General features: G+C 49.0%; 5 protein-coding genes across 5 annotated transcripts; 3 read left to right on the forward strand and 2 right to left on the reverse strand.

Annotated features, from left to right (window-relative positions):
* Positions 1–376: 376 nt before the first annotated feature.
* On the forward strand, positions 377–2,186 carry I303_106805 (uncharacterized protein; the record flags this gene model as incomplete). Its single annotated transcript, XM_018411809.1, has 5 exons — positions 377–995; positions 1,087–1,340; positions 1,494–1,628; positions 1,748–1,851; positions 1,931–2,186. 5 exons carry the CDS (start codon positions 377–379, stop codon positions 2,184–2,186), a joined length of 1,368 nt encoding a protein of 455 aa, XP_018259010.1.
* A 580-nt stretch (positions 2,187–2,766) lies between these two features.
* On the reverse strand, positions 2,767–3,789 carry I303_106806 (40S ribosomal uS19 domain-containing protein; the record flags this gene model as incomplete). The annotated part of the gene is made up of 4 exons (XM_018411808.1): positions 2,767–2,895; positions 3,085–3,270; positions 3,470–3,592; positions 3,676–3,789. The coding sequence occupies 4 exons, from the start codon at positions 3,787–3,789 to the stop codon at positions 2,767–2,769; spliced, it is 552 nt and encodes a 183-aa protein (XP_018259009.1).
* Positions 3,790–4,895: 1,106 nt separating this feature from the next.
* Positions 4,896–7,144, reverse strand: I303_106807 (DNA polymerase epsilon subunit B; the record flags this gene model as incomplete). The annotated part of the gene is made up of 11 exons (XM_065969449.1): positions 4,896–5,162; positions 5,239–5,540; positions 5,609–5,822; positions 5,879–5,936; positions 5,993–6,117; positions 6,177–6,380; positions 6,448–6,529; positions 6,597–6,718; positions 6,787–6,848; positions 6,904–7,045; positions 7,112–7,144. 11 exons carry the CDS (start codon positions 7,142–7,144, stop codon positions 4,896–4,898), a joined length of 1,611 nt encoding a protein of 536 aa, XP_065825521.1.
* Positions 7,145–7,508: 364 nt separating this feature from the next.
* Positions 7,509–10,795, forward strand: I303_106808 (uncharacterized protein; the record flags this gene model as incomplete). Its single annotated transcript, XM_018411806.1, has 8 exons — positions 7,509–7,530; positions 7,708–7,940; positions 8,048–8,422; positions 8,513–9,151; positions 9,221–9,467; positions 9,533–9,620; positions 9,682–10,015; positions 10,778–10,795. The coding sequence occupies 8 exons, from the start codon at positions 7,509–7,511 to the stop codon at positions 10,793–10,795; spliced, it is 1,956 nt and encodes a 651-aa protein (XP_018259007.1).
* A 1,385-nt stretch (positions 10,796–12,180) lies between these two features.
* Positions 12,181–14,635, forward strand: I303_106809 (uncharacterized protein; the record flags this gene model as incomplete). The annotated part of the gene is made up of 5 exons (XM_018411805.1): positions 12,181–12,367; positions 12,428–12,487; positions 12,558–12,734; positions 12,797–13,902; positions 13,970–14,635. 5 exons carry the CDS (start codon positions 12,181–12,183, stop codon positions 14,633–14,635), a joined length of 2,196 nt encoding a protein of 731 aa, XP_018259006.1.
* Positions 14,636–14,861: the final 226 nt, after the last annotated feature.

Genomic DNA, 14,861 nt, shown 5'->3' on the forward strand with positions numbered 1-14,861 from the left:
GCTCCTTATCTCCTTCTCACCCTTTCGTTTTAAGTCGATTGATCCACTAAAATAGCCCTTCGTATGAACATATTGGATGACCCCTTGACCCCTCGATCCCTTTCATTCAGCTAATCAGTCCAATCCTCCTTTCATCCATCTGCACTTACCGAGACCATTGCCCAGAACACCGAGATATCATGAACGCTATAAATAACGCTAATTATGCTCTCATTTTCCCACTCCCCAGATCAATCCATCTTACACACCTGCATCAATAGGCAGCAATCCGAGCTCTTTCGAGGTAGATCATTCGCAGAGCCATACTCATACCCAAACCCAGACCTTCCCTTTATCTACTCTCTTTGGTTCTGAACTAGATAACATATACTCCACCATGCGATCGACAACCTTGAGCTTGCTCTCGATACTACCGCTCATGGGCAGAGCCCTGGCCGGTACATGTCAAGCGAAATCGGGCTCAGCATCGGCAACTGGAACAGGTGTCATCGGTGTAGCTGCCGTAGCTACCGATGGTGGTGCTTCAGCTGTCAGTGCTACTACCGAAGCTCCTTCAGCTTCAGCCTCAGCCTCAGTCCCTGGACCTGCCGATGCTCCTGCTCCAATAGGACCAGATACGACGTACGTTCCTCCCGGTGAACAATCTACCGTTATCACTTCAGGAGATTCTTCAGCTCCGGCTTCCGCATCCGCGTCCGCATCGGCGCCGGTCGCTTCTTCCTCAGCAGCTGCTGGGGGAAATACCACCTCGTCCTCCTCTGGTAGTTCAAATCCCGATGATCCAACCATCTCATACGGGAGCCATCCGACATTCGAGCTCAAGCAGCCCGATAAGGAAGAATGCGGATGCGGCTACAAGGTGTCGGGTCTCGACGATATCTGGATGCCCTTCAAATTCCAGTTCAACTTCTCTGATATTGGCGATGCGGGGCCTTTCTCCGGTCCAGACGATCTGAAAGAGTACGGCTGGAGGATCAATCAAGGCCATCATGTCGGTAAGTCCTGAGTTCCAGAATCCCAGCTTCTCCTATATCTACCCTACCCTGTTTCGCTCATCGAGCTGATTAATAATGACTTTAACAACAGGTGGACCAAGTAGCAATGGCTCAGAATACGACGCGGCCACCGGAACAACGACCGAAGTACCGATCTATCAATGCCTCGGTGACCCCTCGTCCCTCTCTGTGCAAGGTGGCGAGCTAGTCATGACTGTGAAAGGAGGACAAACACCCAGTGGATCGATGCAATGTCCCGAGCTCATCCACGATAACGCGACGCTCTACGGTGTCTTCCAGGCTGATATTCAGTTCTCGGACGTGCCCGGTACTTGTCAAGCTTTCGTAAGTCTCTTCCGTCTGATCTCGTCTCTTCTGACCTCCATCAAACAGCTACAAATTTGCATCTCCAAAACAAAGGAGAGGCGCTGATGTTCGTATACCTCATCTCACAATGCGATTATTCCATTCTCCCCGTCGTACCTTTGCAATCGACAGTGGCTCAACCATACCATCGCGGATAAGTATTCTGACGAGCTCGATCTGGAGGTCCTGGGCGGCGCCATCAATTCTCCTAATGAGAATCAGCCTATTGCTGGATTATGGTCTACCAACTGGGCGACTGACGAAGATGTGAGTGGACCGCCTAAGAGCGCGATTGCCATCCGTACACATACACACAGAGTCATGTCATATCGAATATCGAACTCAAAAAAACTGCAGCTGACTGACACACGTTTGCGGTTCATTAGCCCAGCCAACCACTCCTGCTCAACCACACCACCGGTCTAGGCGAACAGAAGAAAGAACCCACTCCGTTCCCCAATGACCCAACTACCAGTTTCAACTCTTACGTGTGAGTGTGATCGCTTACTGTACTATGTACTATGGCTGGCATGGCTGATCTGATTGACTTCTATCCATGTGGTTCGCAGAATCGCTTGGGTTCCAGGAGAATACTCTCCAAGGTATTACAACGGCCAAGAAATCATGTCGCCCTCCCAATACAACGCTATCCACCCGCAAGAGGCGACGCTGAACAACTGGTCAAACAACAACAAATGGTGGTCCGGCGAAGTACCCCAGACCGACTCCGTCATGAAAGTCCGAAGTGTCTTGTTCTACTACAGAACGGAGGAAGTGCAGACTCTGCCAGCTGGTTGCAAGGCCGAAGACGTCTGTACTGTTTAGAAATCAGGTACTCGAACTAGTCACCATATATATGTACTAAGCTTTGATCCTTCATATGAGTGTTGGATCGTATGCCTACCTATACCTTTATGCCTTCGTTGTCGGTCTGCGACCTTCTGAACCTCTCTCTCATACTTTGCTTGTCAATAGTCAATACGTATACCTCGCTCACATGTCTGCCATGCATCTCCTGCATTTTACTCAGAAACGATCCCACGGTGCGCTTGAGTTTGCGTGACCTATCGAGGAGAATGTCCAGCAGAAGTCGCAGTGGACTTGCTTGGTGTGCTAATTCAGATTGCTCCTTGTTCTGATCGCTCCAGACTATTGACCAGCCTGGACTTGCGCAACTGATAAGGTAATCCTGATCGTCGCATCGGTCAGAAGGAAATTCGTATCTGCATCCATTTGACTGATACAAAATCCCAAGCCAAGTATATGCCCTCTGTCTGTCTGTCCTACATCCTCTGCACTCCGAGACGAACCGCTTACTTGAGGGGAACGCTAAACAAGTAATATGACAAGATATCAAATCAGTTATATTTTCTCGGGACAGCATATCCCTTTAAGAGGTGTTTACTCACAATCGAGAGTCCTTCATGTTGGCACCTCGGGAGTGACCGACAGGCTTGTAGGTGATGGAGAATTCACCGAGGTAGTGGCCGGTCATCTCTGGCTTGACTTCGACGGTGGTGAAGGTTTTACCGTTCTGCAATAGTGATCGAGGGCGTGTCAGCGAGTTGCGATGCAGGTCAGAGAAGGATCAGAGGAAAGGAGATTGAGATCCCATGACGTCGACCGACATTCCAGGCGCAGGCGCAGTAGAAATATGATTGCACAGTAGTTTGATTGGAGAAGGGTACTTGGTAATAAAAGATAGAAGGAGGAGGGCACCCACGTAGACACCGACAACACTTCCGATCATCTCTGGGACAATGATCATATCTCGCAAGTGGGTCTTGACCATGGCGGGCTTCTCGTTGGGTCCGGCCTCCTTCTTGGACTTTCGGAGCTTCTTGATCAAACCTAAAGGTCGTCTCTTGAGACCTCGTTGGAATCTTCGTCTAGCTCGGGCGTGGACGAGCTGTGGTGTGTATTGTGTGATTGTGTTGTGTTGAGTTGTATTATGATGTGATGCGATACAGAGGTAGCCGGGATGTATCCATAGACGATGGGGCGAAAGAGACATTGAATAGTCGGTATTCGATCAAGTAACAGATATAGCAAAACATCATGATCAGCACAGATCCACTTTAATGAAACATCAGAAACACCAAACCCACCTCAATGAAGTCCTCATTGGAGAGATCGAGGAGTTGATCAAGCTCAACACCTCGGTATTGGTACTTTTTGAAAGATCTCGAGGCCTTTTTGGCGGCAGCTTCCTCTCCGGTGGTGAAATCGGCCTAAATTATCGTAGATATAGTATTAGTGGTTATTCTTCTCTCTGATGATCACTATTCCTTCTGCCCATTCTCCGGTTCTCCACTTCTCTCTTGCCGCTCCTCCCGATGCAGTCTCTAGTATGGCCAGCTTCCACCATCGTTTCTCCGACTGTCTCCAGTATTATCCCTGCCTTGAATAGATATCCGTTGACAACCATATTTTCCTTCCCTCCAGCCTACATCCCCATCCGCGATTCATAGCCCCCAGAGTGCGATCCACCTGCTTTTATTGTATGGTCTAGATAACTCACCATTTTGCTATTTGGCGAATGGACGTTAAAGCGGTGGTGTCGATTATCGATTATCGATCAGATTGATCGAAGTGAGCGGGAGTGGAAAAAATCGTCGGTGGTAGTGTGGGGAGATAATTTGATGGTCGGTTTCACTGCAGGTCAGCAATTCGGTCTGTCTACTGGGTCAATATGGCTGGATAGATGAAGTCGACGTACAATTCTTGTTGGTTGGAAGAAAGAGCTAAACCGTAAAGTCGTCGATAAAACCTTTAATTTGGACTCGGACAATGCGTCGACAGAGTGAGTGTGAGTATGAGTGAGTGGGTGAGGGGAGACCAACGCATGATACCACCATACAATCAAAGAATTTGTTGGGAATTTCGCCTCATCAAACTGAATCGGAGTTACGGCGTTTCCCCTGTTGGTACACCAAAAACCCAAAAAGCCCATGAACCCACAAGCTGATATTCATTTTTCACCGACGAGTTTATTGATTTTCTCCGATGTCTTGTCATTTGATCCCGTCTTCGACCCATTTGATAATTTAGGCGTTCCAGCTACGGTAAATTTAACGGATGCGCTTGATTTCTTTTCATCCTCTCCTCTCCTCTCCTCTCTCTTCTTCAACCTCGATGCATTCTCCAGGAGTGCTTTCCTAGCTCACCATCAACGAGTCAAGGAGAAACGGAGCGAGGTCAGAAGGAGAGAGTCTGATTATCTGGCATCATAAGCTCCGGCTTTATCGCTATTTATTGCTTCGTCAATTCTTCTTTGAAATTGGAGAAGGGGTAAGAGGACTCGACATCCACCCATTAATCATACTTTATTGTCATGCCTACAATGCGTATGCACACGCCATGCAAGATACCGATGCAAATACAACAATTCTATCGATGCGATATACTTCAATCGAGTGACAGAAATGATTTACGATCGTGCTATTCTATTGTCAAAGCGCTAACAAACAATAAAGCACGATACTAATCAGCTTTCTGCTCGTCTGAGGCCGATCAGTATCATAGACAGCCGACTCACCTTCTCTCACTTCTTCCCGTCGCAGGATAATACATACTCCACTCGAATTCCCCTCCCCCTTCTCCGCCCGAGCCCACAAATCGCCCAGGATTGAAAACGTGGCATCCCTCGTAGGTCAGCTCGTACCTCTCATACTTGTCCGCAAGCACCACCGCCGACGGCATAGGGTATAATCGAAGCGCATGATCGTATTCCCACAATGTCGGGCGTATCGATATTGGCAGAGGCGATAGATGCGTTTGATCAAGTATCGTTTGAACCAACTATAGATCAATCCCACCTCAATCAGCCAATACCCCCATATCCCCCGATACTTGAAATGCCTGGACCTTGACTCACATATCTCTTCATATCTACTCCTTCTTCCTTCTTCACACCGACAAGATTCCTGACCATCTTACCCATCAGGTCCTCCCTGCAGATCACCAGCTCCATCCCAAAGTACCGTAGCCTACACGGATTCGACACGAAGCGCGCTTTGGGTATTCGCTGCGTCAAGCGACCGGCGAAGACGGACGGTATAGCTGGACGGGGCAAGGTAGTGGAAGACCAAGGATCCAATGGTCCAGGTACGAATATGTAATGCGATGAATGCAATAATGGGAATTCCAGCAGTAAATCCGTCAGAGCGTTGAATCCGTCTACATAATCACTCTGAAAGTCAGCTGGACTAAATATCACTATGTTTTTATCGGCTCAATACACTCACTCGTATACCTCTTCAGACCTCCATCGCCTTCCCACCCTTTCTGACTGAAATTGCCGCAGAACACAAATGCCATCGGACGGTACTCTACCGCTTCGGCGTATCCCTCCAACAGCCTCCGTAGCGCAGGCATCGTTCGAGGGTGGTCTAGCCACACGTCTGATAAGACTACGAACGATACCTGGGCGTTTGCCAGTATCGATGATTCGTATTTTTGCTAAGCCAGATCCGTCAACTGGTGCTACTGACTATGCTTTGGGGAGCCAAGCATACCTCATCCTTCAATGACATTGCCCCTCCGCCTAGGAAATCTACATGTCCATGCAGTCCCCTATACACCCGTGTCAGCTGGTTCGAAAGACGAGGGATGTCTTGAAGCCAGATCACCTGGCAATACTCCTTTTCTCACTCGGCGGATGACCCATAGCCAGCACTCTGATAGTCTCGTCGATCGTATACTCCCCTTCGATCAATACCATGCAGCCCTCAGTGAAGAGACCCTCTCCGGGTACCTGCAACAGATAGTCAGATTGTCGTACTCGATGTATCGTTGTATCCTAAATGGGCTCACCGCATCTTGCATATCAAGAACCACCCGCCCTTCACCATCCTCCAAGCACAGTCGGCCCTCTGGATCCCTGCTCAACATCCCAAAGAGCAAGAACAGCTGGCCCGCTCTACCCAGTAAGTTGCGCGTCGAGGTGAGTTTGAGGTAATTTGACCGATCGTGTCCTCCTATAGCTGGAGGCGTAAAGTTCTCGTTCCGCAGTATGATCTGCAGAGAGTCTCAGCATCCGTTCATCCGGACTTTTGCGCATATGTGAGGGTGGAACCGGACTCACCTCCTTGATGATACCCCATCGTTCTCTGAGGTAGGCGGACCTGCTAGACGCTTGTCCGGCTAACGAAGCTTTGCCCTTCCCTCTAATGAAGACCGTGCATCAGCTTGACTGGGCTTGACAAGCGATACCGCAAACCTTGGCTAACGTACGAGGTAAATCCCCCTCGAACAGCATCGAAATGCACGGGCGGCATATCAAATGCGTCAATCACAGAGAAATGCGATTCGACGTTGACCTCCGATGGATCCGCTTGAGCTGCATCGTCTGTGGTCTGGGAGCGGGATGACAAGCTATCAGTCCCAAGCGATGTCGATGTTGAAGTCGGAAAGGCATGCTTACCCCGAGTTGAAGGCTTTCGTACGCGTTCTTCAAGGCAGGAAGCGAGACCAGCGAAGACGAGTCTGATTTTTTCAAAGTAGTGAGCGGGATCCCTGGGCCTCTCAGACAGCAGCTCACCTTCCCCTTTCAAATATTCCCTCGCCCAGAATTCTAGGCCTATGACCCATTCATCTTCGGGTATTTCGTTCTCTAGCAGGACTTGCTCTATATACTGCAACGCAGCCGAAGGGAGCGTCAACGAATGCTTCGTCGAGAAGACCTGGATAGCGGGGTAGAGTCAGCCTTTTTGCGCCATCAGTAACGGCATCCGAAAGCTGAGATTCACCTTGACGATAGCAGCTCTCATCAGGTTGACCATCTTGCTCCTGCTCTGCCTTAAAAGCTTCTTGGCTTGTTCTCGATGTGACCTGGCGAAATGAAGAACATTACTTATTACGCGTGCATGAAATCAACTCGATCAGTCCTCCACCACGCGTGAAGACCAAATCATTCCGTCACAATAGGCACGCGAGCCGTCCATCTGCAGACGATTGCGTTCTCACTTGCCTAAATTCAATGCGACAATCCGGGGAGTGCGGGGACATGGGGACCAAAGAACAAGATGAAAGAGATCAGACAGCTTTAATCAGACTATTCCTGTTTACCTCTTCAACCCTCTCTAGCAATACATACTTAGACACCATACATCGCATCGGAAGCAAAGAGAGAATCATCCAGCCAAGATGTCGATGCGGAAGCTAGCAGGTGAGCTTGTCGATTCGACTCACGACCTCAGACAGGCAAACTAATCAACCTTTGTGTCCTCTTCTTCCCCCTTCGCACCTCAACTATATCCTTCATTCCCCTCACAACCTCGCCTCTACCCCTTCTCCACTGCACTACACCTCTCTCGCTGGATACGAATCGATTCCGCGATCGTAGCCGAGATCGACAAGACGTTGAAGGCGGTGGCTGTCGGAGTTGAGACCTTCGAAGCTACTTTCGACAAATTAGCTCATGCGACGAATGCGACCCAGAAGGACAAGACGGAGAATGACCTCAAAGCGCAGATCAAGAAGTTGCAAAAGTCGAGAGATCAGATCAAGGCGTGGATAGGGAACAATGATATCAAGGAGAAGGGCGCTTTGTTAGATAACAGGAGGCTGATTGAGACGGTGAGTGTGCCCCTTACATCCCTATTCTGTATCACCCCTCTCATCCCACGGATACACAGTCCTTCCATAATCACCCATGGTAGCTAATATTTTATATGGTCTCGTAGCAAATGGAGCGATTCAAAGCATTAGAAAAGGAGATGAAGATGAAAGCGTTCTCGAAAGAAGGGCTGATCGCTCAATCGAAACTCGACCCAGCTGAGAAGGCCCGCCGAGATATGATAGATTGGGTAGGAAATACGATAGACGAGCTATCGAGGCAGATCGAACTGACTGAAGCGGAAGCGGAGAGCCTGCAAGTCACGAAGAAGAAGAAGTCGGGGAATGATAGGTTGAGCGAATTGGAGGAGCTGAATGAGAGACGATCATGGCACATAAGTAAATTGGAGCTGGTCAATCGTATGCTAGAAAACAATTCTTTGCCGGTGGAAGATGTCGAGAATGTTCAAGAGGATATCAAATACTTTGTCGAGGCGAATGCTGTGCGTGAACCTCTCCCCGTCGTCCTAGTTTTATTTCTAAGTGATGACCCAGGAGGAGATGGCTGATAATGCTCGCGGATCCTCTCGCAGGAAGAGGACTTTGACTACGATCAAGGACTATACGACGAGCTCAACTTGCAAGAAGAGGAAGACTATATCCATGATTACGGTCATGTTGACGATCTCTCGAACGTCGACGACGCATCAGTAGCAGACGTAACGGAATCAGTCACATCCAGTGCCGCTGCATCGGCACCTGTGCCTAAAACGCCTGCGAAAGAAGAGGTGTCTTCGACATCGGGCAAGAAAGGCACTCCAGCATCGAAAGCTGCAAGTCACGATGAGTCACCGAGTCCAGTATCAGCCAAGAAAGTACCCTCGAGAAAAGCGACTATGGAGACTAGGAAAAGCACGGAGACAATACCGCCCGTACCTGTTCCTCCTCCTACGACGACGATCCCCGTTCCAACGCCTAAAGCTGCCGCTTTGCCACCGATCAGATACGCCGCTGCTGCCGCTGCTGCTGTAGCTAGCTCCCCTTCCGTGGCAAGCACCACTACGGCTCAACCTGAAACTTCCCCTTCGAAGGCCAGAGAAGCTTTACCTGCTGCTCAATTGACTGAATCCCCACACGAAGAACCGCCTGCACCAGCAGCTGCACCATCAGCTAAGGTCGAGACACCGGAGACCAAGGCGCCTAGTCCAGCTAAACCGGAAGGGCAGACTAACGTGAGTTGTTCTCTCCGCGCCTACGCTAAGCGAAGGAATTGTATTAGCTGATAAGTGGTGTACGCGTAGGGCCACGCACCACCCCCGCCTCCTGGTCTCGCCACGCCTTCGCCCCTCCCTGCGACGCAGACTCCTGCCGTTCCCCCTCAATCCACCGCTACGCCCGCCCCAGCGCCACCAGGATACGCACCGCAACATGCCGAGTCGTCGCGAGCAGCGCAACAACCACCAGCATCGGCTCAACCTCAGCCGCAATCTGCTCAGCCGGGTGTCATGGGTAATCTGATGCACAGCTTCGAGATGGCCAAGGAGATGTGTAAGTTGTTTTGGTGGACCGCTCATTTTGGTGAGGCCGCTGACAGTATGCTCTGGTCGATACAGCCAAGCGAAGGACGAATGACGTGCACGAGCTAAACAACGCTTTGGACGGAAGTTATACTAATATCCCACAACAATTGGATGCCGAGCCGTAAGTCGGATTCACACCAGTGACTTGACGCAGACAGATACTGATATCGGATCTGGAACAGACCGAGGTATTATCATCCCAAAAATCCAATCAAGACACCATCATATTACCCGCAAACACGTCTCCCTATCCTGGAAGACAAATCGATATACTCGAGGCTGGATCTGGATCAACTGTTCTACATATTCTACTATATGACGGGAACATACGAGCAATGGTTAGCTGCCAAAGAGCTGAAACGACAATCGTGGAGATTCCATAAACAGTACTTGACGTGGTTCCAACGAGCGCATAACCCGCAAGCGATAACGGAAGATTACGAACAAGGGGGGTATTATTATTTCGATTGGGAGAATAGTTGGTGTCAGCGAAGGAAGAGTGATTTCAGGTTTGAGGTGGGTGTCGATTGTGCAATGATTCTCCTTTCCTCCCCCTCTCCGTCTCCATCCGCCCTTCCATTCTCCTTCTACCTCCTTCCCCTTCCTCCTCTTCCTCGCTGCCCCCTTCCGTCTTCCCTCTTCCGTCTTCCCTCTTCCGTCTTCCCTCTTCCGTCTTCCCTCCCTCTCCCTCTTCCTTCCCCTCCCCCTTCCTTCCTTCCTTCCTTCCTTCCTTCCTTCCTTCCTTCCTTCCATTCCTTCCTTCCCTTCCATTCCATCCATTATCCTTCTTCCAATTTAACTGATGCTTTACCGATGGCTTTCGGATCATTAGTCTCACATTCTCGTCTTATCAGCCTCACCATTTCCCGCTGTGATGGTACAGGGTCACTTATGCATCATGTGGATAATACCCTTTACTGATATATCCTATACTGGTTGCACCTAAGCCGAACACAAGCTAATCAGACGAAGGACTCTTGATACAACATGAAACAAAAGCGCTCGGACCACGCAGCGTGACATGTCGAGTATCTCATTACCACGCGAAAAGTTAGTCGGCAAAAGGGTATGTAGATTCTTGTGCATTCGTATATGCCGACTTCCGACTTTGAGAGGGTTGTTCGATTCCCAGCTGGAATGTTGGAGATCGAAAGGACCCTCTTTCGAGATACCTTTGGATCTAAAAAGGTGTGTCATAGCGAGAGTTCAGAATTCACGATTGTGAAAGGTACAGTAGATCTCTTCGGCTCCGTACGTTCTTCCGGTTGGCCGACACAGGACTGCGGGTGGAGATAAAAGGTTTAGGCTTTGTGCGTGCAATCAAAGGAACTTGGTGTCTTTCATCAACGGCGACGACGACGACGACTACGACGATAATAATAACAATAACAATAAACTAAACTTTCTTTAGGATCATATAGGATGACTGACACTAGAAGTGACTAAAATGTGCTTGGTTTGGTCTTCTCAATATCGGTGTTGACCGAGGTCGACTAAAACAAACCTCCTTTCCGAATTGTCCTGCTATAGTATGAACTGAACACTCAAATCCAATTGATAACGACTGATTGATCCCCAATCGAGGCTATAATCTCTGTCTCATCTAGAGATAGGTACAGTGCATCAGTGCATGATTAGGTCGTGTTACTTTCGTTTTCCATTTCGTTCCATTTGAAACGAGGCACTGATGATCAACAATGGCGAGACCGTTAATCATGATGATGATGACGATGCACCGTGGAACCTGGCAATGACGCTGACCTGATATCACAGCCGCTCTACGATAACAGTATACCTCATTTTGATGGTCAAAGGATACTTTGCATGTTCACGTACTCGAATACCCCTGAAAATGATCATCGTGGAATCAAAATCAGTTCCAATATCAAACATCGACATCAACATCAACATCGACATCACGATCAACATCAGATGTCTTGCTTGTTAGATATTCCCACGCCGATCCGAAATAGTACCATCATCACTATCACCACTGACGGCGAAAACAAAAACACACGATCTGAACGCGCTAAAGGGTAAGGTTTCAAGGTCTTTACCGCTGATCAATCGGTTAAGGGTGTTGTATTCTTACGAGTATAAGTTGCGAGACCTCCTTTGGATTAAGTGTTAACTGTCAGTCAGTGGGTCCGTGCGTGATAGGTACGGTACAAGCTGTTACATCAAGTGATTGTATTATGGATGTTAACTCCGCACCTCTTACAGTAGACAGTAGACAGTAGACAGTGGGCAGTGGATAAATCACAGAAATGCTATATATCCAAATGCTGAATACGCCCACATCTATACCTGAACTAAATCGACTTGGTTCTCTCTCGCTCTCTCTTCAACTTGATTCTCAACTGACTGACTCACTCTTATCGTCTCTCAAGCAAGAAAACCTCAAAATCTTCGAAATCAACCTTGCTTCCAAAACCCATAAATCCATAAATCCATCTACCGTACATCTTCGAAATTCTATTCTTGCAGAAAATCGGAACCTGAGATACACTTATCGCTTGGGAATCAGCTGTACTTATAAAGGTATGTCACGCTCTATTGAGAAACGCTCCGACCTCTCCTCTGACGCTGTCCACCGTGCACTCCGCATTCGACCCTTATCGCCAATATCAGTGTCACCCCAGACTTAGACTGATGTTATCCCCAACCGCAGACCCGCCAATATGCCAACTCACAACCCAGCTCATCTACCATGCCAAGCTTCGAACCCGAATCACTATCTCAAGTCCCACATTCAGAGATACAGGCAAACTCCCGATGATACGAGCGTTGTCGAGGTCACTTTGACCGATACGTCCCCTCAGGATGGTATCAAGAACATTCGTCGAGCTGAGTATACCACCATGAAATGTGAGCTCAGGATCTCTTCCGCGATTTCAGGTCCTTGAGCTGACTCTAGATCATTTACAGCCAACGACGCCTCTGATATCGAATCTCAAGATGGTTCTGAGGTGAACACTAACGTTGATCGTGAGTCGCCTTGACCACGTTAGGAACGGACCGTGATGGTCAAGCCGATGCTGATGCTGGCGATATTTAGCCTTCACAACCAATGATATTGGAAACGTGCAAGCTGCTCGACCCCGATTAGGCTTCAATGGCTTTAGCGCTATCAACAAGCACCTCAACGGCAATGAATTTGTCCGAAATCATGGCAATCACTCTACTCCTGCTTCCGCTAAAGCTTCGTGCCCAGTCGGGGATCTTCAAGCTACTAGTGAGTGAGGACAGCACATGTGATATTCGAGTACATCGAGCTGACTCACTGAGCGCACTCAGCTCCTCTGCCACAGCCGACTAGGCTCAATCGATCGGAAGCTTATGGAAGAGCTTTGGGAGCAGCAAGTCCAGCACTGATGTCCAACGCTGCGCATCCGCCTTCTGTCCTTGGTTCTGTTCTGCTCGATGAACGCAAGCATCCGAACGATCAATCATCGATCAACTCAAGCAACAGCCTGACGGCGGACATACAGGCTTTCCAGCAAAAGCGAAACATCCTACCCGATCTGAATCGATTTGCCACTGCCGAATACATCGCTTCAGTTATCGCCTCCTCACCTTCACATACTAGGTCTGATGGTTTACCCGTCACCCGACCTTTCTCTCTGTCCGCTCCACCGTACAAGGACGAAGATATCCCAATCCCTCAGCCATACAACACAGAATATCCTCATCCTCTCACTTCTTACGCCTCGCCGCAAGTCAACCCATACTCCATCGAGAAAAGCGGATACTCGCAGCTGCTTGACCATCTTGTGCGGAACAATTTGCCATTGGCCATGGGGTCAAGACTGTACGATTGTGGTTTCCGAGACCTCGAGTCAAGCGTCTACCTTCCCTTCTCCTTCGCAGTCTCTCAAGGTAATGGCATCCCAGAATCACTTTGGTCAAAATTGGAGAACTCGACAAGCAATTCTAATCGGTTGCCAGTTGGGGTAGCTGGAGTGTCACCTTTCGCACGCACCAGCCATTCCGCCACTATGGGAGAAGTGCCACCTCGATTTGCCCAAGCTCAAGTGGCTTTGGATTATGGTATGCTCACACCACCTGAATCGAGCACCGAGACCGATTACTTCTCGACATCCTTGCGTACTATCCCGTCGGATTACGACCCTACACCAAGACCTTCCCCTGAATACTATAGATCACTCAAACATGCTTCCTCACTCGGTCGCATTCGCAGCTCAGATCGAATTTGGAGCTCTGAGGCGAGTCAGATTGCACCACATCATTCCCCTATCTCCCGCCAAGAAAAGTCAATATCTGACCTTCGATCTCGCGACTATGCGCAAGCGGGTGATGATGGAAATTCCCCTTTCTACAAAACCGAACTCTGCGCAATCTGGCAACAGATTGGAGCTTGCAAATATGGTGATAGATGCCAGGTGAGCTTAATCTTCGCAATTTAACTACAGCTCTGGAACGAGCGCGCTGATTTGATGTTTTGCTTAGTATGCCCACGGTAAGGAGGAGCTTCGCCTTCCACGACATCTACGGGAAGCTCTTCGGTCCAGCGCAACCACAGGGCAATTCCAAAATACGTTCGAGACCTTCGATGGTGTCGCGTATCCTTCCCCAGCAAAGCCAATCTCGCTTCGATCTCAACCTCGGGTCAAACCTATCGACACACAGCTCGACTCATTACAAATCCGACGAGCATCTGATTCACCTCAGCAAATGAGCGCCTTGAGTATGACTGACATCACACATAACCACCCGTCCAAAAGCAGACAACAACAATCCTTTAGTATCCCAGCACCTATCGGTGCAGAACGACCAATCTCTCGTCACGTCTCTGGCCGAAATACTCCAAGCGCTAAACAATCGATATCATCCAGCGAGAAATGGGAAGATATGCCGCCTTTCAATCTTGCCGATTCATCCTACTCGCTCGTTAGTCCGGTCGAATCAGGCTCCACCCAAATCAGAAGTCAACCTTCCACCATGAGTCTCAGCCTCTCGACTTCGAGCAGCAGTGATTATTCGCTCTTCTCACAATACACCGAAGAGTCACCCCGAACTTCCTTCTTGCCCAATCAGGGGGATATCACCCTCACCAAGAACGACTTTGGGTATGGTAAACAAAGGGATCCCAATAACGGACAATCGATCTGGTAAACTTTTTCAGTACATTCGAATCGGTCTGTTTCCATCTCATCTGAAGAACGAGAGGTATGATTCCGCTTGCTTTGTTCTTCTCGGTGACTCTTGTTCATGTTTTCATTTCTCCCAACTGTCAATTGTTCTTTGGTATTTGTAATGTCTTTTTCTTTGGAGTGTGCTTTGGGTTTTGTGGTCTTACTTGATTCCGGCATTTTGCTCTCTCTCTTTCTCACAGTCTTTA

The sequence above is a fragment of the Kwoniella dejecticola genome, chromosome 8, assembly GCF_000512565.2.
Source record: "Kwoniella dejecticola CBS 10117 chromosome 8, complete sequence".
In the NCBI taxonomy this organism is placed as follows: domain Eukaryota; kingdom Fungi; phylum Basidiomycota; class Tremellomycetes; order Tremellales; family Cryptococcaceae; genus Kwoniella; species Kwoniella dejecticola.